Source organism: Schistocerca serialis, chromosome 4 (assembly GCF_023864345.2).
Source record: "Schistocerca serialis cubense isolate TAMUIC-IGC-003099 chromosome 4, iqSchSeri2.2, whole genome shotgun sequence".
Taxonomy (NCBI): Eukaryota; Metazoa; Arthropoda; class Insecta; order Orthoptera; family Acrididae; genus Schistocerca; species Schistocerca serialis.
Genome location: NC_064641.1, coordinates 115,110,469 through 115,137,271, shown reverse-complemented (window position 1 = coordinate 115,137,271; position 26,803 = coordinate 115,110,469). Strand labels below are relative to the sequence as shown.

General features: G+C 38.5%; 1 protein-coding gene across 1 annotated transcript in view; it reads right to left on the bottom strand.

The window, feature by feature from the left end:
* LOC126473149 (huntingtin) overlaps positions 1-26,803 on the bottom strand; it is a 516,516-nt gene that overhangs the window by 406,310 nt on the left and 83,403 nt on the right. The window contains exons 8-11 of the mRNA XM_050100007.1: positions 26,136-26,417; positions 20,701-20,864; positions 19,577-19,802; positions 14,107-14,303 (exon numbers count right to left, since the gene is read on the bottom strand). Of these exons, the coding sequence (XP_049955964.1) occupies positions 14,107-14,303; positions 19,577-19,802; positions 20,701-20,864; positions 26,136-26,417 (869 nt within the window). The remainder of the gene's footprint in view (positions 1-14,106; positions 14,304-19,576; positions 19,803-20,700; positions 20,865-26,135; positions 26,418-26,803) is intronic.

The following is a 26,803-nucleotide window of genomic DNA, read 5'->3' as shown; positions in this document are numbered from 1 at the left end:
GGCAAATCAGCCGAGGCCCGCTGGTCAGAAAATAAAACACAATCCAGTAAAATGTGGCTCACAGTGACCTGGACGCCGCAAGCACCACACAATGGAGGGTCTTCTCGCCGGAGCAGGAAGCCATGCGTCATAGGGCTGTGGCCTATTCGAAGCCGAGTGAGGAGAACCTCGTCCCGTCGACGGGGCTGAAAGGAAGTACACCACACACGCGTTGTGGGCTTGACTAGACGGAGCTTATTTAGTACCATGACACAAGCCAAGCTGCAACATAATGAAGGACCTACATAGCTAGCAACTTTGATTTGGCTACCGGCCACACCAATGCCTGGTAGCAGCAGCAACTGTCACCTGTGCACATGTGGAGGGCCACAACTTGGTTCCTAGCCGGGGACTCTGAAAACGCTACCATCATCTGAGCCTTTGATGATGATACGGTAGCTGTGATGGGTATTTTGCAGACTTTCCCAAACTGAAATCTGATCAAGGGGACAACACTGGACTAATCACCCTGACCATTAAGCAGGCAATGTGGAAATGTAAGTGCATTTTTTGTGTGTTAACTATTGTTTGCTTTTCACTGCCAGGCCAAGAAATTTTTGCTTTGATCCTAACAGTCATCACATCCATTATATGTAAAACCTCACAACTGTTTTCAGATTTATCTAGGGCTCTTGATATAAAAGACCAAAATACTATAGTCAAAATTTCTATAAACTGTCATTTCATGCAACAGTGTAAGTGCGCTGGTCTATTACCACAGAATACTGGAGTCTATTGAATATACACACGGGTCATTTTTTGTTAGGTTGTGTGCTGGATGCCAACATGATCATTTTTCCCACAATAAAATGGTACTGGAGAATGATCAAGGCAATGGTTGGGATGGATGCCGAGCTTGTGATGTGTCAATATCTGTCATGCATGACTGTAGCAAAAATTAAGAATACATAATTATTTACCCCCTCCCCCCCATGAACCATAGACCTTGCTGTTGGTGGGGAGGCTTGCATGCCTCAGCGATACAGATAGCCGTACCGTAGGTGCAACCACAACGGAGGGGTATCTGTTTAGAGGCCAGACAAACGTATGGTTCCTGAAGAGGGGCAGCAGCCTTTTCAGTAGTTGCAGGGGCAACAGTCTGGATGATTGACTGATCTGGCCTTGCAACACAGACCAAAACAGACTTGCTGTGCTGGTACTGCGAACGGCTGAAAGCAAGGGGAAACTACAGCCGTAATTTTTCCCGAGGGCATGCAGCTTTACTGTATGGATAAATGATGATGGCGTCCTCTTGGGTAAAATATTCTGGAGGTAAAATAGTCCCCCATTCGGATCTCCGGGCGGGGACTACTCAAGAGGACGTCGTCATCAGGAGAAAGAAAACTGGCGTTCTACGGATCGGAGCATGGAATATCAGATCCCTTAATCGGGCAGGTAGGTTAGAAAATTTAAAAAGGGAAATGGATAGGTTAAAGTTAGATATAGTGGGAATTAGCGAAGTTCGGTGGCAGGAGGAACACGACTTTTGGTCAGGTGAATACAGGGTTATAAATAAATAATCAAATAAGGGTAATGCAGGAGTAGGTTTAATAATGAATAAAAAAAATAGGAGTTCGGGTAAGCTACTACAAACAACATAGTGAACACATTATTGTGGCCAAGATAGACACAAAGCCCACGCCTACGACAGTAGTACAAGTCTATATGTCAACTAGCTCTGCAGATGATGAAGAAATTGAAGAAATGTATGATGAGATAAAAGAAATTATTCAGATAGGGAAGGGAGATGAAAATTTAATAGTCATGGGTGACTGGAACTCGACAGTAGGAAAAGGAAGAGAAGGAAACGTAGTAGGTGAATATGGATTGGGGGTAAGAAATGAAAGAGGAAGCCGCCTAATCATAGCTAACACTTGGTTCAAGAATCATGAATGAAGGTTGTATACATGGAAGAAGCCTGGAGATACTGACGGGTTTCAGATAGATTATATAATGGTAAGACAGAGATTTAGGAACCAGGTTTTAAATTGTAAGAATTTCCAGGGGCAGATGTGGACTCAGATTAAAACTGAAGAAACTGCAAAAAGGTGGGAACTTAAGGAGATGGGACATGGATAAACTGACTAAACTAGAGGTTGTACAAAGTTTCAGGGAGAGCATAAAGGAACAATTGACAAGAATGGGGGAAAGAAATACAGTAGAAGAAGAATGGGTAGATTTGAAAAATGAAGTAGTGAAGGCATCAGAGGATCAAGTAGGTAAAAAGATGAGGGCTAGTAGAAATTCTTGGGTGACAGAAGAAATATTGAATTTAATTGTTGAAAGGAGAAAATATAAAAATGCAGTAAATGAAGCAGGCAAAAAGGAATACAAACGTCTCAAAAATGAGATCGACAGGAAGTGCAAAATGGCTAAGCAGGTGTGGCTAGAGGACAAATGTAAGGATGTAGAGGCTTATCTCACCAGGGGTAAGATAGATACTGCCTACAGGAAAATTAAAGAGACCTTTGGAGAAAAGAGAACCACTTGTACGAATATCAAGAGCTCAGATGGAAACCCAGTTCTAAGCAAAGAAGGGAAAGCAGAAAGGTGGAAGGAGTACGTACAGGGTCTATACAAGGGTGATGTACCAGGTGATCAAAATGTCAGTATAAATTTGAAAACTTAATAAACCACGGAATAATGTAGATAGAAAGGTAAAAATTGACACACATGCTTGGAATGACATGGGGTTTTATTAGAACAAAAAAAAAAGTTCACAAAATGTCCAACGGATCGCTCACGCGCGTCGTTTGGTGATGATCATGTGCTCAGCCGCCACTTTCATCATGCTTGGCCTGCCAGATCCTCAGCCCTCAGTCCGTGCGATTATTGGATTTGGGGTTACCTGAAGTCGCAAGTGTATCGTGATCAACAGACATCTCTAGGGATGCTGCAAGACAACATCCGACGCCAATGCCTCACCATAACTCCGGAAATGCTGTACAGTGCTGTTCACAACATTATTCCTCCACTGCAGCTATTGTTGAGGAATGATGGTGGACATATTGAGCATTTCCTGTAAAGAACATCATCTTTTCTTTGTCCTACTTTGTTATGCTAATTATTCCTATTCTGATCAGATGAAGTGCCATCTGTCGGACATTTTTTGATCTTTTGTATTTTTCTGGTTCTAATAAAACCCCATGTCATTCCAAGCATGAGTGTCAATTTGTATCTCTCTATCCATATAATTCCGTGATTTATTCAGTTTTCAAACTTATACTGACTTTTTGATAACACGGTACTTGAGGACAATAATATGGAAATGGAAGAGCACGTAGATGAAGATGAAATGGGATATATGATACTGCGTGAAGGAGTTTTACAGAACACTGAAAGATGTAAGTCGAAACAAGACCCCGGGAGTAGACAACATTCCATTAGAACTGCTGATAGCCTTGAGAGATCCAGCCCTAATAAAACTCTACCATCTGGTGAACAAGATATAGAAGACGCAAAATACCTCAGACTTAAAAAAGAATATAAGAATTCTAATTCCAAAAAAAGCAGGTGTTGACAGAAGTGAAAATTACCAAACTATCAGTTTATTAAGTCACAGCTGCAAAATACTAACATGAATTCTTTACAGACGAATGGAAAAACTGGTAGAAGCCGATCTCGGGGAAGATCAGTTTGGATTCCGAAGAAATGTTGGAACACATGAGGCAATACTGACCCCGTAAGTTATCTTAGAAGAAAGGTTAAGGAAAGGCAAATCTACGTTTCTAGTATTTGTAGACTTACAGAAAGCTTTTGACAATGTTGACTGGAATACTTTTTTTCAAATTCTGAAGGTGGTAGGGGTACAATACACAGTGCAAAAGGCTATTTACAATTTATACAGAAACCAGATGGCAGTTTTAAGAGTCGAGGGGCATGAAAAGGAAGCAGTGGTTGGGAAGGGAGTGAGACAGGGTTGTAGCCTATCCCCAATGTTATTCAATCTGTATATTGAGCAAGCAGTAAAGGAAACAAAAGAAAAATTCAGAGTTGGAATTAAAATCCATGGAAAAGAAATAAAAACTTTGAGGTTCGCCAATGATATTGTAATTATGTCAGAGACAGCAAACAACCTGGAAGAGCAGTTGAACGGAATGGACAGTGTCTTGAAAGGAGGATATAAGATGAACATCAACAAAAGTACAACAAGGATAATGGAATGTAGTCGAATTAAATCAGGTGATGCTGAGGGAATTAGATTAGGAAATGACACACTTAAAGTAGTAAATGAATTTTGCCATTTGGGGAGCAAAATAACTGATGATGGTCAAAGTAGAGAGGATATAAAATGTAGAATGGCAATGGTAAGGAAAGCATTTCTGAAGAAAAGAAATTTGTTAACATCAAGTATAGATTTAAGTGTCAGGAAGTCGTTTCTGAAAGTATTTATATGGAGTGTAGCCATGTATGGAATTGAAACATGGACAATAAATAGTTAAGACAAGAATTGAATAGAACTGGGGAGAAGAGAAATTTGTGCCACAACTTGACTAGAAGAAGGGATTGGTTGGTAGGACTTGGTCTGAGGCATCAAGGTATCACCAATTCAGTATTGGAGGGCAGCGTGGAGGGCAAAAATCATAGTGGGAGGCCAAGAGATGAGTACACTAAGCAGATTCAGAAGGATCTATGTTGCAGAAGGTTCTGGGAGATGAAGAAGCTTGCACAGGATAGAGTAGCAAGGAGAGCCGCATCAAACAGTCTCTGGACTGAAGACCACAACAACAACAATGCGATACGTGTAGTTCAACCCCTAGATGAGTTTGAGCCAAGACATTTTTACAAAGAGGAACTGCACGTGAGCCCGAACATCTTTGGGATGTTAGCTCGCAACAGTTGTGTGTCTTTACAGAAAATTGTGTAATTTCCAACGTATGTGTGCAGTTTGGTGCAAAGATTTTCAGTGCTAAGGACAGTTCATGTTAGGTATCAATGGAATGTCACAGAACAGGAAGAAAAATCCATATCAAATGTTGATGTGTTCTCAACAGACAAAATTTCCATATAATATCACTTCAATACTGAACTGTAAAAGTGAACTTATCAGTGATCATTGTCCACAGAAAGAAGTCACAATACAGTAATAGAATTAGGGAACTAGGAATGAGCTGGCTGTGAAGTGTGTGTGTTCACATTCCAGTATGCTCTTACACTTCCGAGTTGTGTGTTATGTCACAAATGTTTAGGAAATAATTAATAGTGGGCTTCCATGTGTTCTACTGAGTCGCTGTTTCCATTTCCTGCTCAGTATTTGGACAACCGACCCATCCGTCTTCTATAGGTGCTGCGAGTTTTGCTGCTGTGCGTACTCACTGCCTGGACACCAACCAGATTGTGAACTACTGTTGACCTCACGCCGCTATTTATAGCAGAGTTCAATTTCCAACCCTCACTAAACTCTCTGACACTCTTTTGTTTCTCAAGGCTCACACTGAATCATGTGAAACAAAAATTCTCTGATGGTTTTCCAAATCTGTTGGATGTGGTGGCTGGCGATATTTTTATAAACCGAGTACCAGACCCCAATGTTATTTAAATTGAAATGTCTATCCTTGATTATTAGGTTTTCTGACATCACTATTTCAATATGCTCTTCAATTATGTTGTCCCAGAAGCTTAGAGTTCACATCACAATACTGGTAATTATATTTCTTTTCATGATTATATTCGAGACAGTGCTCAGTAACACCTGATTTGCATGGTTATTTTAGTTGGGCAAGTCACTCAGGTTCCTTACACCTCTCCTCAACTGTTCAGATAGTCTGTCCCATATAAGGCATGCCACATTTACAAGGAATGCGATACGCACCTAGATTTCAGATATCTAGATTGTCTTTAATGTTACAAAGATCGCTTTTAACTTAGCTGAAGGGTGTGAAACAGACTGGATGCAATGTTTCCATAGAAGTCTACCAATTTTTCCTAATACTGGGCCAGCATAAGGTAGATTAGCAAAACAGTCGAGGGGATTTGCAAGGAACTTCGTGACACACCCAGCTACCACAACCAAGAAAATCAGCTGTTTCTGTGCACTGCCTCAAATATAATTATGAAATGAAATATAATGACACCAGTATTGCAGTGCAAATGCAGAGTATCTGAGACAGCATAATTAAGGAGTCTATCGAAGTAAAGATATCTGAAAACCTAATAAACACTAACACTAATCCACTTGGCGTCTGTCTTGAAACAAGCGGCTGAGTGGTCAGCGTCTGTCCACCAGTGGTGCGGCTGAAAATCATTCCTCGGAGCTAATAACCTCGAGTAGAATCCTTAGGGGACTTGTTCCCCTAACCCAACAAACAATCAACAATGGATACGCACCTTGTAAGAGATTTTACCCCAGGGAGTAACCAATCTCCAATTTCTAATACAAAATCGAAAGTAAAATTTAGGGAAGAGCTCTCAAAATCGTTTGAAATAAAGTCAGGTGTTCGACAGGGAGATGGTCTGTCACCTCTGCTTTTCAATTGTGTCTTGGAGAAGGTAGTTCGAGAATGGAGGAAGGCCATCAATACTAAAGGGATTCAACCAGGGAGAAATCCAAACAAGATCACTGTCGACTGTTTAGCCTTCGCAGATGACATGGCATTGATTACAGATTCACTAGACAATGCCCAAGAACAAATAAGAGAACTACAAAAACAAGCAGCCAACGTAGGACTACAAATATCCTACGAAAAAAACAAAGTTTATGACAAACATCTGTGATGCTCCTTAAAATATTGCAGTTGACAACAACACAATACACAAAACAGATTCCTTTAAATACCTAGGAGAGTGGATTACATACAATGCCAAAGAAAAGATAGCTATAGAAACTAGAGTGCACAAAATGGAAAGAGTGTTTCATATGACCAAAAACATTTATAATAAAAAAATCCTTGTCCTGGAACACGAAATTAAGACACTACCAAACAGTGGCCAGACCTGAAGCTCTCTATGCGGCAGAAACACTTAAACTAACAAGAAATGGAGTTCTTGAGAAACTAGAGAAGGTCGAAAGAAGAATTTTAAGGAAAATACTGGGAGCCAAAAGAAACGATAATGCTGAATACAGGTTAAGACCAAACAGAGAGCTATATCTGAAAACAGAGAAACTAACTGATGTAATGAGGAAGAGGAGACTACAGTTTTTTGGACATATATTCAGAATGGATAACAACAGACTAACTAAGTGGATATTCACATTACTCAATAGTTACAAATCCAAGCCAGCATGGTTCATAGAGACTGAAAAGGACATTGAAAATGCTGGAGTTACAATAGACACAATAGAAAACAGAACACATTTCAGAAAGGCAGTTCAGAAGGCAGAATTTCAGGAGAGAAAGAAAATAACTAGACGAAAGTGGACTCAAGAAGAAAGGGAACATCACTCTAAAAGGATGAAGGAAATTTGGAAACTGAAGAAATCTAATACAATGAAGAGTAGCCAAAGTTGATTCATCGTACCCTCCAAATGGGTTATTCGAAAGAAAAAAAAAACACTAACAGAGATTTAAAATGAAATAACGCTTGGGGTGTGGCATTCAATTTGTTAAAATCTCACTGGCCATAATATGCACCAGAGTTGGAAAACACTCAACAAAGTTCTGCTTTACAGAACATCAGTGCGATCCCTGAGAAACAAAAGAGCATCTAAGGGCATAGCGGTTGTCAGAAATCACACTTGCTGTCAATAGCAGTGTGAGACCAACAACAGTTTACAGTCCAGCTGGAGTCCAGGCAGAGAGTACACATAACAGCAACACTCACAGCATGTGAAGAAGATGGCTAGGTCAGACGTCAAGATATTGTGCAGAAAATGGAAACCAAAACTTGCAGAACAGTTGGAAGTGCTCTATTACTCAACCATGCTGAGAAAACTTGACAAAACACAGTTTAGGAAATACTTCGTGTCATGTTTGTGATTGTAAAGTCTGGCCAACCTGTCAATTTCTACCACTGTATGACTTGACAAACACTTTAATAGTAACTCAAGTATGTGCACTTTATGGGTCACACTAGACAACCACTTTAAACGATTACACAGCCTGTGCAGTACCGGTGATAAAAAAAAAAAAAAAAAAAAACAGATATTTTAATCCAAACAATGACAGCCAGTGCAGCAAACTGTTGTCATTCAGAATGACAATAGAGTGCATAATGACCTAAGTGAAAATCATAGTGGACGTCCCTGAGAAAGGCTGTATGGCAAATATTCCATACATTTGAACACAGGAAGAATAAGAGATTGTCATTCAAACATTTCAAACCATCAACATTTGTTTGTTTGAGAAAAAGTACACATACAAACACATCAAATAATATTTACAAGATAGTACAAAGCACTTTTTTTTTTTTTTACTTTATTCTTTTCAGCTCATTTTCTTTCCAAGTGTCAAATAACATCCAAAACTAGTTTTCTGACATTTTCATTGCTGAAACAGCTTCTATTAAAAATAACAAATAAACTCTTTTTTATGCACTGTGTAGGCTTTTTCTTTGCCCATGTAACATAAAACTTAAACCATTTCCTTCTTTCTGATATTGGATCTCTTGAGGTGGAACACTAACAGAAAAAATATCAAATCCGCATACAATCTTCACAGTGAACCATGGAAATAAAACAAATAATTAAATAAATATTAATAAGACCCAAAAGCACAAAATTCATTACTCTAACATGAGTGAGCAGAGTGGAATTGGTCAACTTTCAATGTTAGCAATAACGTCACCATCTCTCTGTTCTTCAGCACACGCAGTCTTCATTATACTCGAGCTTTTAGAACTCTACAGTCACCATAATCAATCCATCACTGACATCATCAACTGACTCGGGAAATATCTTGAGGGAGAGTCAATTCTGACACAAAACTCATTTGTACACGTATAGTCAATTTAGACAAGAAAGTCACTTGAGAAAACACTGGCCCCTGAACAGAGTAGCAGAGTTACTGTAATGTATGTATCAAAAGATTAAAAACGGTTGAGAAACTACAAAAAATGACAAGGAGAAAGAACAGCTTGTCAGAAGACTCAGATCCCAACATGAGAGAGATCCATCTACTGTCTAAAGTAATAACTAGCCTTTTAAAAGTTAGGATAGTTTTTCCTACTTTCTGTATCTATCAGAAGTATTTAGGATATTTCCCCCCTTAGGATAAGTACATGCCAACTGTTATAAGGTATTTTTTTTTTACAGACTGGAGGTCACTATTCCAACTCTGAAGCCGAGTGGACAGTGTTGCTCACTGCCACACAGTGGGTCCAGGTTCTATTCTCATCAAAAAAATATACTGAGGGGTCCAAAAAAATGTAACCACTGTTTAAAAGTCCATGATTTGCAAACTAATTGACGGAGTTGTCTCATTTTTGGTGAAAGTGTAGCTTAAAGTCCAACTTAAAGATATCACTGTAGGTGTTCGAAATGGTCACCATTAACATCCACACACAAACGATGCCGCCGAACTGCAGCACGAACTACTGACTGCAACATGTATGATGGATTCTCGAAGTTCATCCAATGTGCATGGCTTTTGTCAATAAACGACGTCCTTTAGTGTTCCCCACAGGTAAAAGTCCAGAGGAGTTAGGTCTGGGGAATGTGGTGGATACTCCACAGCACCTCTACAGCCTAACCATCTTCCTGGTAGATTTCCGTCGAGATACGCCCTAACATGATTTTCGTAGTGGGCTGGGGCACCATCTTGTTGACAGTAAACTCTTCCATCTCCAAACAAGTCTCGGATGGCAGGTAAAATGGATGTCTGAAGCTTCTGAAGGTACACCTCACCAGTACCCCTGCCGTCAAAGAAGAATGGCCCAATCAAGCCCCAGTAAGACAACCCACACCACACATTTACTCCTGGCAAATTCACGGTTTTGTCTACATGGACGTTCGGATTTTCGGCGGCCCAGCAGATGCAATTGTGGCGATTTACTGTACCATTGAGTTTGAACTGTGCCTCATCAGAACACACAATCATCTCTGCAAACTCTTCATCGTTGTGCACCATGTTAGTAAACCACTCGCAGTACTCCATTCTACGATCTGGGTCATCCTCGTTCATTGCGTGTAGCAATCGTGGGATGTAGCACTTCCACTTTGCTGTCTTCAAAGTTCGTCGAACACTTGAGCGACTCACTCCATTTTCACGGGCACACTGTCTCACAGACTTCTGTGGTGAGCGAGTGAATTGTTGTAACACACGACGGGAGTTAGCTGGACTTGTTACCGTAACAGGTCGTCCAGATCATTGTTTGTGTACATCTTTAACAAAGCCTTCGGCTTCAAATTTCTCTCGAATGCGGCGAATCGTTAAACGTGTTTGTGGCTCTGTTTGATACTCATTTCGCCATTGCCATTGAACCTCATTAATGTTTTCGTACTTCAAATACCACTTCAAAACTGACTTCCTTTCATCGAATGTAAGCCTTGCGCCAGCCATGTTTATTCGAGTAACTAGGTGCAACTAAGAACAAAACACTGACTATCTGGCAACTGTCATCTGACAAAACAAAACAACGCAATACAATGCTTGTGTGGTGATTGCCGGAACTACAAACTATTACACTACCGTTAACAGCAGCACTCGTTCACAATTCGTCATACGGTTGGAAGCATGGGCTGCTAAATGTATACCCCTCCATACTGTTGATAAATAACGCCTTGACTCTGGGCAGTGTAGTATATACGTCAGATACAACAATGCCAACACATAACGTCAGTTATCCTAATGTGCTGTGTTGCACAAAGTCGTGTTAGAGTTTTATGCTGATTTGTTTCAAGTCTGCAGCATAGTGTATGAGGACAAGAGACTGACCACAAATGCATGTTGTATGAAATAGCTATGTTCTAGAACATGAGTGGTCAACCTTGTTTACTTCCCACCCATTTTTGTACCTCCGTAAGGACTGCCCACCAGTTATACAGTAATGGTGTTTTGCAAAGTAGGGATGTAACTTTGAGAAATAACCCATAACCTAGAACAGTGGTATTCAACCTGGTCCTTAGTGCCCACTAGTAGGAATTTCAGCTACCACTTTACTTTGCAAAGGTTATAAGGTAGAGTTACAGCAAGCTAAAGCATATAATAATAATTACATACCATACACTTTGTGTAAATTTTTTATGAAAACCTACTGAAATGTTTTAAAAACCCCTACTGCCTACCATCCACCAGGAAGCTGGAATGCCCACTAGTTGGTGCTAGGGAACAGGTTGACTACATCTGCTGTAAATGATGGTAAACTCTACACCTAGTTCCAAAGCTGCATCCCCTTCCTTATTTCCTCACCGATGCCAGCTGACTAACACAAATATATTTTAACCACTCTAGACCTCAAACCACCTGACTCCAAATTTACCCTATGTACACAGTCACTGGTATCTATTCTAATCTCTCCATCTATCACAACTAAATATAAGAATACAGATTCCTTCTTCTTTTCCATCTTCACTTTGAGGTTTAAGCTACAGCTTGTACCAACTCCTCCTTGACTCTCAGACAGCAAAGTAGGACTTCCCCCAATATGAAACAAGCAAATCACAAGGTGGCAATTTAACTACTCAGCCATAGACAGTGTAATGTGGCAGATGAGGAAGTGATATTATGAAATTATCCGTGCCAGAACAGATGGTCATCTTGATACAGTGGGCGCAGATAGAACACGTATTCTGTAGATAACTGCTAACATGTTCAGTCTTAATTCCACTTGAAGATGAGTTTATAATTACTTTATGGTCAATTAGGCTTGTTTTCAGTTGATTACTTTACGTTAATTTACTTTTGTAGAACACTCCAGGAAAATCAGCATGTCATCAGTTCCTGAAATCACTTTTCTAAGTTGATTACCCCAGAAGTGATAGATGAATAATGTTCAATGTTAAGTCAAGAGTCAGTATAAATGTTAGCTCAAAATTTATTTTGTAATAAAAAATAAAATTACTCTTTTTAAACTAAATGTTAACACTATATAACGGATAAAATTTAATACAGAAAATTGTATTCAACTATGATTTAAAGCATGTAAACAGAATTTACATTTGTCATCTAACGTTTTCCTCAATACTTGAACTTAAGTAAAAGTATAATTTTTAATTGTAAGATTAATCACATTTAAGGACTAACAATGCGTGCAAAACACTTCAGTTACTGTACGACAGAAATAAGCCAGCAGCAGAGGCCACCACAGCTCAGATGTTCTCATTTTGTTCCAGCTTTTTTATTGCTGTCTTAGCTGTAAACATGAGTCAGCTTTATTGAAGATTTTAGTACCACCCTGTGTGAAAATTTGTAAAAAGTTACATTTTACATTTCTGGAGATGTTAAAGAATACAAAACAACATGAAATGGAAATATTCAGCTGGATATTACAAAACTATCCTCCAGGCTGATATCGATTTAGTTGTCCATTACAATTCAATGCTTTTGGTTCTTGGTGATGTACATTGCAAATGTGTTCCAATAAATTCATCTGCAGTGTTTTTTAAAGTCAACAGGAATATAAACGATTTTTGGTATACTAATGAATGCTAACATCACAACTGGGAAGCACCATTAAGGAGATCAAAAATTCTAAAAAATTTTAAGAGGGGCATTTGCAAAGTCCGTGCAAAACTAAAAACTACTTACGTGTTTGGGGTAAACCTTTTTAATTTTTTGACAGTCTCCTTTTAGACTTATACACTTTGTCCAACGCTGTTCTAATTTGTTGATTCCTTCCAAATAATAGGAATTGTCCAAGTCTGCAAAATAGCTATTAGTTGCTGCAATCACCTCCTCGTTTGAATAAAATCTTTGTCCTGGCAGCCATTTCTTCAAATTGGGGAACAAATAGTAGTCCAAGGGAGCCAAGTCTGGAGAATAGGGGGGCTGTGAAACGAGTTGGAATCCTATTTCCATTAATTTTGCGACCACTACTGCTGAGATGTGTGCTGGTGCATTGTCGTGATGGAAAAGGACTTTTTTGTGGTCCAATCGCTGTCATTTTCTTGGAGCTCGGTTTTGAAACGGTCCAGTAACGATGAATAATATGCACCTGTAATAGTTTTACCCTTTTCCAGATATTCAATGAGGATTACCACCAACGAATCCCAAATGACAGTCACCATGGCCTTTCCGGCTGAAGGAATGGTCTTCACCTTTTTTTGGTGCAGATTCTCTCTTTGCAACCCATTGTTTAGATCATTCTTTGGTCTCAGGAGTATAGTAATGTATCCATGTTTCATCCACAGTGACAAAACGATGCTTAAAGTCCTGCGGATTCTTCCTGAACAGCTGCAAACCATCCTTGCAACACTTCACTTCATACGATTCCATTTTTGGTCAAGTGTGAGCAACCGCAGAACCCATCTTGCGGATAGCTTTCTCATGTCGAAATGTTTATGCAAACTATTATGTACCCATTCATTCGAGATGCCCACAGCACTAGCAATCTCACACACCTTAACTCTTCTGTCATCCATCACCATATCATGGATTATATCAATGATTTCTGGAGTCGTAATCTTCACAGGAGTCCAAAACATTCAGCATCACTTGTGCCCATATGGCCCCACTCCGAAAATTTTGAAACCACTTATAAACTGTCCTAATCGAAGGTGCAGAGTCACCATAATGTTTATCAAGCATCTCTTTAGTCTCATGAGGCGTTTTGCCTTTCATAAAGTAATATTTAATCACAACACGAAATTCTTTTTCATCCATTTTTTGACAATCACTCGACTTCCTTGATTCACATGAATGCCAAACACAAAGAAGTAGACCAATATGGCTGAATCTTGGTGCGTGTTCTTTCCAAAAATGCTACTAACTAAACATGGCCTCGATATGAGCCAGTGGTGTCATTTCTCAGACTTTGCACGGACTTTTCAAACGCCCCTCATATAGTAAAAGAAAAACTATAAACTTTCTTTTTAATAATCTAAAAAGTACCCTTTTTTAAATTCCAGCAGCACGCGTTCATTAATAAGCATTGTTGAACTACATACAGATATTGAAACACAAACATATAAAATTCCTAAATTTTTACATGTTAGGCTTGTTTAAAGGATGCAGAGAATACAATGCAACTTACCTTTATCAGCAATGTTATTAAATACGGGAGAATGATGTTCTTTGGCGCTTTGCTGTCTTTCATTACATCTCCAAAACTTTTCGTATGTTTTGTCAAAATTGATCTCATAAAATTTCCCACAATTAGATTTGTAACACCTCTTAATTGAGGATCAACATGGTCAGAAAAAAGCAAGACATCAGTCAAAGGCTGTGCTCCTGAAAGACAGGGAAAAAGATACTATCACAGTTCACAAAACTAAAAAGTATTTTGACAGAATACAGTCATCTGCAAAGGGGAAAACAGTGCACTCTGACTAAACCTGTGATAGAGTTTCTCTTTAGCACTTTTGAATGGTTAGCCAGAAGAATTCAATTAAACTCATCCAAGAGCATATCTTTCATAAGGCTTGTTGACCGATACCAAAAACTTTAATAGAGAGCAATTACATTCACGTGGGGTCAATATATAGTTAATTTGTACACAAGCAAGGAAGGGGACGGGTCCAAAAATTTTGGTACATAAATGACTTACTATTTGAAAAAAAGTAATGAAGTATTTGTTGGATAAGACATCCTAGCATGCTTAGCGATGATGTGGGTGTGTGAAGGGGTTACATGAGAAATATATCAAAAACTGACTGTAGACAAATATAAGACTGGGATAAGTCAGAAGCTGGGCAATGCCACACCTAGTGAACAGAAAATGTATCTTGCTCAGTTTTGTAGATGCTTGGGTTATCTTTTGAATGTACAACACTAATTGTACAAGGAAACTAAAGTATATGAAGAGTTTTCCCAGAAGTGTTCCAAAATTACACTGAAGCACCAAAGAAACTGGTACAGGTATGCATATTAAAATACAGCAACATCTATATAATACCACAAGTGTCTGGCGCAGTTGTTAGATCAGCTACTCCTGCTAAAATGGCAGGTTATCGAGATTTAAGTGAGTTGGAATGTGGTGTTATAGTCAGCGCACATGTGATGGGACACAGCATCTCCGAGGTAGCGATGAAGTGGGGATTTTCCCTTATGATCATTACACGAGTGTACCGAGAATATCAGGAATCTGGTAAAACATCAAATATTTGACATCGCTGCGGCTGGGAAAAAATCCTGCAAGAACGAGACCAATGATGATAGAAGAGAATTGTTCAACATGACAGAAGTGCAATCCTTCCACAAATTGCTGCAGATTTCAATGCTGGGCCACCAACAAGTGTCAGCGTCCGAATCATTCAATAAAATATCATTGATGTGGACTTTCGGAGCCGAATGCCCACTTGTGTACCCTTGACGACAGCACAACACAAAGCTTTACGCCTCACCTGGGCCCATCAACACCAACGTTGGACTGTTGATGACTGGAAACATGTTGCATGGTCGGACTAGTCTCATTTCACGAGCGGACGGACGTGTATGGGTATGGAGACAGCCTCATGAATCCATGGACCTGCATGTCAGCAGGGGACTGTTGAAGCTGGTGGAGGCTCTGTAACGGTGTGAGGTGTGTGCCGTTGGAGTGATATGGAACCCCTGATATGTCAACATATGACTCTGACAGGTGACACACAGTACACATCTTGTCTGATTGGCTGCATCCATTCATGTCCATTGCGCATTCCGACGGACTTGGGCAATTCCAGCAGGAGCAATTCCAGCAAGACAGTGCGACACCCCACACATCCAGAATTGCTACTGAGTGGCTCCAGGAACACTCTTCTGAGATTAAACACTTCCACAGACCACCAAATTCCCCACACATGAACATTATTGAGCATATCAGGGATTCACTGCAATGCGCTGTTCAGAAGAGGTCTCCATTCGCTCGTACTCTTACATTTTTATGGACAGCGCTGCAGGATTCACAGTGTTAGTTCCCTCCAGCACTACTTCAGATATCAGTAGACTCCATGCCATGTCACGTTGCGGGAATCTGCGCGCTCGCAGGGGGTCTACACAATATTAGGCAGTTTCTTTGGCTCTTCAGTGTATTTAAATGTAAAAACCTACTTTAGAGATATCAAGAAGACAAAAATTACTTTCAGCTGTTATTAGATCCAATTATGCTTTGAAAAACAACATGGCACAGGAAAGAAAGGCAATACATGAACCTGTTAAAAATATCTGATGCAATAATATTCACTGAAGAACAGACAGAAACAAATGATAGTTCTGAGACAGTATAAAATATACGTGAATCATTTCCCTGTAGCAATAGATCTTAAAAAATGTAGACATGAAAAAGAAAACTTATGCATAAAGTGAATGGTATAATTTCATTTTCCAAAAGCACCAGGCATTGTTGAAGTTCAAAATCAAAGTTAGTAGATAAGGTTAGAAATTTTTCAAAGTAATTTTCAACTCCTCTACTCTTCATTAAAGTTTTGAAAATCTGATGAGAGAAACATCAGTTTTCTTTAACTGTAGGTGAGGTAACTTCTCTACAACATTGCCCCTATCAGACTCAAGATCTGCAGATGCATCAGCATTCGAAGAATATTTTTAGTTTGTGAGGTGTAGTGGTACCGAGAAGCCAGATCATACATCTCTGTAGACCTAAATATTGAGGCATGTAGTTAACATTACCCAGCAGCAATCCTGAAATCCCATGAATAAATGGAAAACAGAATTGTGGGTAGTTCTTATATGGATTTGAATTAAGCTGTCTCCTCCACTTTCACCACTCTCCAAAACGAAACAAGAAAAATCTCAGATACCAGGTGACAGGTGTTGGCATGAACCATGATCTGCATTTGGCATCCCTCACCAGTCTCCATCACTCTCAGTATGGTCTCTTTCACCCGTTCCTCCACAAATATATGCCTATGGCACACATACGATTCCTCCCCCTCCAATAACACTATTTCATTTCTATCACAGAGTTAACACTGTAAGTGGCCCCAGCAAGCAATACCTTGACCTCTTGTTTCCCATCAATGGCTACCCTAACCTCAACGAAAGACACAGGATGCTAGGAAGATTAAAATCTTGCTGCACAAAATTAATTAGACGGCATTGAGCGAGAACAGCCTACAATTCTAACTCATCATCATTGGAACAAAAATGCCTCAAATGTATTTCTTAAAGGTGGGTGTCTAGTGTTTTAGCACAAACAATTTTTCCTGCAAAACAGATCCTTTTCTGTGCACAGGCTACCGCGTGATTGTTAGACAGTATTTTAGGATTCTGACTGTTGATACATCATGCCCGCACTTTTGTACCCTCAGATGCATAGCCTCATAGACAGGTCTCTTCAGGTGCCTGGATGAGTCTTGTCACTTTAAATACCTCTCAAGGTGCCACATATTACCACAATACTCTGCACTCACAAAACATATTGCTTGTAGAGTCTATACTTCCTTGTTCGGTATTTTCATTTTCGTGCCTTGCTTAGCCATAGTCAACCTCCTCCTCTTTACACCTTGTTAGAGAAATATGTGGCACTGGTCAAAGTCGTAACAGATACAAAAGATCTACTGCCAAGAAATTTATTATTTACCAGATTCTACCCTGAATAGCATACTGATCCAAGACACAACACACAGTCTTGCATTCTGATTAAAGTTATCAGCAACTGAGGGTAATAAAGTTTCTAAATAAAGTAACTTGCTTTCATGAAACCCAATATTAAAATATGTAACTAATATTGGTCTTCATACTTATTTTGTTAGAGAAAAATAATTCATTTCTTCATGATTACTGTTTCAAAAATTATTCAATAATTCCATGTAAATCCTACAGAGGGACATGAAAAATGAATCAAAAGAAAAACTCAATTGAGAAAACTGTGAACTACAAAGGGATGGAATAGTGACCACTGCTAACATTTAAGAGGTAAAATTCCAAGTATGCCTGACAGAACCGATTAAATGTGATCTCTCACAAAACAAAAATTTGGCAGAAACACTATTAAAGAACCACTAAAAAGTAGAAAATACACTGGCTGTCCAAAAACATTTATTCCTGGCATATAAGAGATGTTAGCGCAATGGCTATGGCGGCAGCCTGAATTGTAAACAACAGTTGCGCAATCGACCAGTCAGTTGTGTGCAGGTAGTGTTAGGCTGTGCAGCCAAAGTGTGCCAACATTGTTGTGTCACAAATCACAATGGGGCAACGTCTCTTCATCAAGTTTAAAGACATTCTCCAGAATGGTTGGCAGAAGAGAAAAGTGTGTGCAGTGTCTATCGCACACACCCTGACTCCCAAACCAAACCAATGACTCGGGAGACCTGCAGCAACTTGATTGAAATACAACATGCAGACAATTCTTTACTACAAAAAACCATCACAGGTGACAAGACCCAGTGTTATCAACACAAACCTACCACAAAACAGCAAAGTGCAGAATTTCACATGAAGGATTAAATGCTTTGACAGCATAATCAACATCCAAGATAATGTGACGTGAGTCGAACTACATCCCATAGAACGACTTTTCCGTCACTTTCACACAGTTTTATGAACATTCTGTGCATTTTACTCAAGTGAGGGATACTATGACAAACAAGTGAAGCATTAGTACTGTAATCTTAGCCCTATTTCTTTTAATCGAGTCTCAAAAATTTTTTTGCCTGATGGGGTACACTTTGAGGATCCCTTGCATCCACCTACTGGATTTAACCTCTCTAAACCTACACACACACACACACACACACACACACACACACACACACATTTTGGAATGGTAGAATTTTATCATAATTTTTTCTGTCTTCATATCCTTTTCTTCTTGCTTCCTTGTTCCTAACGGCATTATTCCTAACACTTTTTACTCTGTCCCTTCAATAGCCTCTGCAAAGAAGCCGTCAAAGTACCAAAAGTAATTTCACCTGTGAGTAAATCATTTATAGAAGGACACACATGATGCACTTAACTTATGAATCAGTTTTTTAAGAGTATTTCTTAAATGTGATAACTGAAGTGTACAATAAACTATGACAAATTGTTCATTGATTCTCAACAGTATGGTTTCTACAACTCCTGTTGTACCTGCGACATTAATAACTTGAGTAAAGTGACAGAATCTGCCATAACTTTAATAACTGAGATGGTGGAGGGAGGTTACATACTGTTTTAGACATCTTATTCTTCATCTTTTTCTCCCTTCATCCTCGCAACAGTTTAGGTCACTCTCAATTTCAGGGCCAAGTAACCTGTCCCCTCCTTTCAATTTTACACATCCCATCCTCCTTGCTACCCCAAGAATGCATTGCAGCAATCATATGAAGTGCAATTTCTACTTCTGAGTGTTTCTATCACAGCTACTTGGAATTTTGTTTCCCGCAGATAAATACTCATCACACACTGTCTTCTTGTGAAATACATGGAAACAACATTTACACCAATTTTTAAAAAGTTCTGGAATTTTCAAATTGAAATTGAGCACTATATTTAAAAGATATTTACATACTTTTCAAACCTGAACTAACCACAACTCCAGCCTGTAAACATACAAACAGTTTTCTTGAATGTATTACACATACCTTCTGAAAGTTGCTTCACTTTGTCAACAGGTAGCAGGATAATATCTGGTGCCAAGCGCACAATGCTGGAGATACAGCTGAGTGCTAATGCTTTAACACTGACCCTTACACTCTTGTCCGGCATTGTATGCCCTGTCACACCCGTCAACAGGAAGGAAGCTGCGAGGTGACGAGCACAGTAAATAAGTGGAATGTCACTGTCAGTGAAGCTCCCTACATCACAGTCCTGCAAAATGTAACAGTTTTTATTTAATTTCCCTGACCTCTGCCAACAAATTCTAAAACTAATAACAAAATTCATATTTTCACTTTCTGCTCTTGAGGCAGAGTGGTTTCAATTTTTCAGTGCCTTCAGAGCCCAAAGCAGCATATAGTACAAGAGCCTCAATTCCTATTACGTAATTTCAAAACGTTTGAAGATTTCCCACATGAAAAATTGCAATGCATAATCCATTGCTGTTTTTACAAAGCCTCATGTACTCTTTGTCTAACACACTCTGACTTACATCACAGTAGTAATACTAATGACACAAAAGTTAGCAAAACTCATTGTCAAATGGCTACAAGATTTCATGTTGTCCTTGTTGGTCTCAATAAAACAATAAAAATGCAGTTAATTAATGCTTTGTATGTATGTGACTGGTTAATCACTCACTTTCATCAAATCAAGAAGAAATATGGAAATAGCAGAACCCTAAAACACTTGAAGGAGAATGTCTGGACAAGATCCCGTCATAGTTCAATCATCACTGTGAAACATATACACAACTTTGAGTCCTTAGGATTTGATTATGGAGCAGCCATGCAATCTACGGAACATACTTTCATAGAGTCACCTCTCTGGAAGACCACAGAGTCAGCCAGTGACCAAAATGAAAAGAGAAAATCTGTTTAGACTGATCTCATTTTTAGATGTTAAAGCTATGACACTTTCAGTGAATTTCATTTCCTGTGCTAACTATTTATAAGTGCCCTAACTGAGATGTTTTAAATTATGCACAACATTAATCACAGATACTGTCATGCCAAAATGATGCATCTAAATAAAATAATCAATTTGTGATAATGAACAACCTACAGACATAGAATACGCTGAAACACTGTAGGAGAAGTAGTGAAAGTACCTGAAACGGAACATCTATCTGATTGGCAGTTGGTGATGGAGACCCACTATACAGCATTGATTCTTCCTGTGACTCTTCACTTTGTACTGATGACTGCAGCTGCACCACAGGTGGTCGATTAGGAGCTGCAGGAAATGACGCCTCACTACATGTGTCAATGTCATCTAGAAAATAAACATTAAAAAGTCATTATATGGTGTTGTCCAAAATTTAAATGCACTGACTTTGTTGTTACCCACATTCTGGCTACCACATTACTTATAAAAACATAAGACATAAATGAGAAGGGATTAAATGCACCATACATCAATGAACAAATACGAAGTGTAGTTTTTCATTTTTTCCCCCTTGTCTCAATGTTTATACTATTTATGTTAGAAGCTCTTTATTTTTCATAAAATAGCCTTCTGCCTTTTGCAACCCTTTCTAGAATGTCTTTTACCCTTCTGCATCTATTTAACTTACAAGATTTCTATAGTCATCCACCTCTTTAAAAGTCTTTTATGCAAGCTTCTAGCCATCCAGAATATATACCCCACGTGAACACTTAGTTTTCTTTTTGTTTAAGTGCATGTTTCAGCCATCAGCTAGCACATGTTCTATCACATTAAGCACCTGGCTCAATAACAGTTCATTCTCTGTATCACTGCAACATCAATAGTGAATAGTTTTCAAACTCATGTATAATGAAAACTGGTGTATTTCCTTATTAGCTGCTGGCAGAGATTAATTTGTTTAAAAATAATAAAAACTATATTTTATACAAACAAACCAATCATACATCAATAATGCAATGCAGGAGACAATGGAGGGACAAAGGACTTATGGTCCACTTTATTACAATGAAATCTGCATCACTTAATTGATTATAAGCCACAAAAAGTTAATTAGAGTACACATTAAATTAATACCTCCAAAGATCAAATTTTTCCATGGAGGAACATTTTTTATCTGAACTACAGCAATCACTTACTGCCGACAGCTTTAACTCAATATTTAAGGTGCTCTTGTAACCCATTATTGATAAAACCTTTTCAGATTAGCAGCCACGTAACAAGATCATCTTGAAGTAGTAGACTGTTTCAGTAAATTTCATACATTTCACCTTCAGACTAAATTGCAAAATCTGTGAGTTTGTTAAAAAATAAAGTAACTATTACAAACTTCAACCAAGCTGCAAGTTATTCGAAACGCTAACACGCAATGTACACACCTCAATGGAAGTTTGGAATGTCGTAGAGTTTACTACAATGACTTCTTACAGTACACCCATTGAGATTTGTACAATGCAGTATTAACAAAATAAACATAATTCCTTCTGAAAACAAGAACGATTTTTGTTACTTACAAAAGCTCATTACAAAACAAAGCAGTCTCTCTCCTAAGTGTACATCTTGAAAACAAAAATAGTGCAAATCTTTATCTCATGATGATGATTCAGTCCTTACTAGTGAGTATGTCCTCCTCGCACATGGATTAGATCTTTCACTCAGCAAGGCCTGCTCTGGATGAGACCCTCAAGTTTATCTTGGAGTACGAGGTCCCACTTCTCAATGGCAGCTTCAGTGACGTCCTGAATACTGTTAGGTGGATTCAGACACTATGCAATGATCACTTTCAACAAGTCCCTTGCATGCTCAGGGGCTGATGCAGTCAGTTGATGTTGCATCTTTGAAGATACTGAGATACTGCTGTAGTACTGTGTAATCTTGCAGCATCATCAACTAGGATGAAGCTGTCAATGACTTCACGTTTGTAGGGCCTTACAATCATTAGTCAGACCTCTTAACGGTATTGGGGCCCAGCCAAATTGCCATAGAAGAGAATTGGTGGGGTCTGCTGTCCTGTCATTACTGCTGCCCAATTTGTTACACTTCCACCTCCAAACAGATGGACTTCAAGAATGTATTGGCATTCCTGGTGCCATCTAGTGCTTCTTCAAACCCTAACACATCTACTGTCCGGTCACAAACCAATCCTGGTCAAGTCAGAAAACATGACATTACTCCACTCTGCAATGGTCCAATGTTAATGTACAAGAGCTCAGGTTCTTCGATTGCATCGGTTCCATTGGTTCTGTGAAAAATTTCTCATTGGTCTTCTGGAATGATGGCCACCCTGATGCAATCTTCTATGCACTGATATATGGATCCCTGTTACCTGGGAGAAAACATTTATGGCAGTTGATACTTGGTCTCTGCAAGCCGACAGTTGGAGGAAACAATCCTGCACTGGTGTTGTCATGTGAGGATGACCACTGCAAGGTCTATTGTTCATGTTTCCCATCTCTCTACACTTTCTCCGTATCTCAGACACACCACTTTGAGTGACATGTAACCGAGTGGCAATATCTTGATGGGTATGATCTGCTGAAAGTAAAGCCACTATCCTGATTCTATCAAAGTGTTGTGTGCCTTTACATGACATGTTACTGCAGTGCTGAACACAAACTGAATGAAGCTGCTGTTGATACTGAACTGCCTCTGATGTGGCTGCTGTGGTAGTGTTATCTTTACGTAATGGTGAAACAGACACAAAGCATGCCAGTACTAAATACTGTCTAGAATATGGGCTCTAAATGGATAATGTGTAAAGTACCTACAGCAATGAGACCTCTAGTATCATAGACCAAATTTTACAATAGTATTCCAAACTTTTTTGAGCAGTGTATTTTTTTAACTTTTTTTTAGCAGTGTATTTTTTTACCAAACTACATATCTAAAGATTATGATTAAAGTTCTGTAATTCTGTTAAATTTCTGACTAACAGGTTCCTTCTTAAGAGGGTAAAGAGGAATAGGTTGGGAGAGGTTGTAAAACTGGAGTATTGGGGGCAGTGGCAGATAACTAAAAACCCTAGATTAAGAAAAAATCACTTATTATGAAGGGGTATGGAAGCAAAGATGAAGTAGAAAATATAATGTAGTTAGGTATTTGTGTGTTCCGAGTATTTCCGAATATTGAAACTGTGGCCTCTGTTTATAATGTGGAATCAATCAAAAGATAGCAGGGGCTCAAAGATAATGCATTAGTAAGCACAGTGCCAACACTAGATCACAAACATATGAGTGAGAAGATAACAGAGATAAGAGGCAGATGAGAAAATGAGAAATGGAAAGCAAAGCGCAAGCATTTTGGGAAATGAAAGAAAATCCTCCTTACATACATACATACATACATACTATATCTGTCTGTCCAACTTCCATTATTTCACTTTTCAGGGGTGTCAATTCCTTGTCTGTACCTACGCTGATATCTTTCTGTGTCTCCAGGCCTTTACCAAGCACATCAAATCTTCTTGTAATTCTTGGTCTGAGTATTCATACTGAATGGGTGTCTGCTGTAGACAGGAAGATATTGTTGAGTGGTTTCATTCCGAGTGGAGCCTGGATGCAAGCTCAAAGACATGGAAGCCAACATTAAGGAAGACAGACAGATATGTGGAGAAGAGCATGATGTTTTAGTTTGGAAAAGGAGTTGAGTTGCGATATGCAGTGGATAAGTTCTTCTTGATGACTGAATCCAAATCACAAAACTTTTCATTCAGCTTTGCCTTCCTTCCTCGACGTTTTTCAGACACAAGTCTTTTCTTTGGGGCCTCATAAATTATCCATATAAGTAACGGCATGTAGTTCCAGAACGTATAGAACTACTTTTAATGCTGATAGTGGAAGTTACAAATTGATGAGGATTACAGAAAACTAAAAATCAACAAACAGAACTCACAATAAAGCAGCAAATATCACAACACAAAACATGTCGCAGAGTTTAATGAAGGATAGGAACACAGCAATCAGTCGCGATCCCACTCATTTTTCATTATTCTTGCATATACAAATTTCAACTATAAATAGCCATCTTCAGTGTTAAAGTATGAGGAAATTACATAATCAGATTAACATAAAAAATAAGTAAAGCACCAAGTTATCCAATAGTGACGATCCATCCTAGTCAACATACCATTTGAGTAAGTTACCATCCAACAAACTCGCAGCACTTGATGTCACTATATGACTTTACTTGAGTAAGTTACCATCCACCAATCTCGCAGCACTAGATGTCACTATATGACTTTACTGGTGTATGTGCAAAAGGAAACTTAAGTGGTTGTTTACAACAAATACAGTAGCCTCAGTTTGCACTGTGTAGTATGCATAACACTCTTTGTATTACAAAAATAACTAACCCACTTTAATTCCAATACAGTAGTTTAAAAACCTTTTTTAATAAATAAATTCAGCAAGTATATTTGCATATCACCTTTAAAATAAATCAAGAAATGCCAATTTAAAATGAGTTTGTTCATATATCAATGGTTAGGCAATCCACCAAATCTTATGCATAAGATCATTAACAGGTTCATAAAACTGTCTTACAGAGAAATGTTACATCACATTAGAAATGAAATATTCCACATTTTTGTGAAGATCATCTTCTTAAAATATAGTTCCATACCAAACCAAAATTTGTCAAAAGATGAAGTGTAGCATAGTTGCTCATAGTATAGTGGTTAAGTGATCCACGAAATAATTAATACAAAAGAAACATAAAAAAAGTTCATACACGTCATTTTCATGAAGATCTATTGACATCATTGTAAAATATTGAAGATCAATTGACAAGGCTAATTTAACCAAGTACATGTAACAAAAATATACAAACGTCCTGCACTGATGTAAATTTCTTATGTAACGTATGGTGTAGCTCCAACTTGGTATGATGTTTCCAAAGAATGATATAACAAGCTGCCCTACATCTAGTCCCTAAGACTAACAGTTGAATTGTGTTTTACTTGTCTGATGGTAAACCCAATATAACATTGGACAGTTCCAACAAAATGGAAGACAAAATAATCCACTTATTATTAGCAGTACTCTGGGGTTTTTGTTCAGTTTTTCTACCTCACTTTTTACCAATGGAGGACTGTGGTCTAGCTGTATGTTGGTGCCAGGATGTTTTGACGTAAGTAAAACTGTTCCTGTATTACTGTAGTCAGTTTGATTTTGTATTATGTTATCAGGTCTAACATAGGTGCTGACCGACAATAAAATAGTTAACAGCATCTCCATCAACAGTAAAATAAAATTTAATAAAATTATTAATATTGGATAGTTAGAGAAAGCTGAATAGCAATGAGAATATTCATATTGGCCCCATATGACTTCTCCCCTTCTGAAGTTGTAAAAATGGCTACTAGAAATCAAAAATTATTTCATTGTTGAAGTAATCAGTACAAAGAGAATTATACTATTTTAATTAAAAACAATTATTATTGTGATAGTCTGAAGGATCTCAGAAAACACTAATCCAACAGTACTGTGTTCAAGGTAGACTAAACTACTAAGTAAATTATTCTGAAAATTAAATCATGAAATATGGCTGTACAGTTGTGAACATTTTTCTAATTTACATCAGCCTACCAGATAAAGCTCTCACCATTTATTTTACCAATCTTCATGTTTGAATAGCCACGTGTAGTTTCTTCTGTCTGGATGAAGCTGTTGTCTTCAGTTTCTTCTTCTTGGGCATTTGACGTTTCAAATGTTTCATTTCCATGAGAAATGTGCTGTGGTGATAACTTCCCTGCTGCTTCCATAGCTGCTCTAGCTTCCCCAATCCATTTCTCAATGGATGGAAGCTTCAGGTCAGGGACATCTGTCTCATTATCCAAGAGTGACATATCCCCGTGAGTAATTGATGGTGCAACACTCATTTGGCCTTAAAAGGAAATTTTTTGTGGCTGTTAGCAATTCCAACAGAGATCATAAAGCTACCATTTTAGCATCACATTTCATTGTTATTTTAAAAGACATAAATGTTAACACATTATAAAAATTCTTGGAGGTATGTACCGTCTATATAACCAATTGATGGCAGTTTGTCTGCTGCCATATGCATTTCGCTTCGTTTATTTGGGAAGCATCATCAGCGGCCTGTGATACATGTTTCCTTCCTTTACATACAATAAACATTTGATGTGGTAGATATAATATGCTGCTATACTACATTCTGCCGTGGCTTTCTCTTGTTTTTTTAGGGTACTATCAAGTTTTTGTAGCATAAAGTTCATAAAGAGAACTTATCGTTCAGTGTTACTTACGATC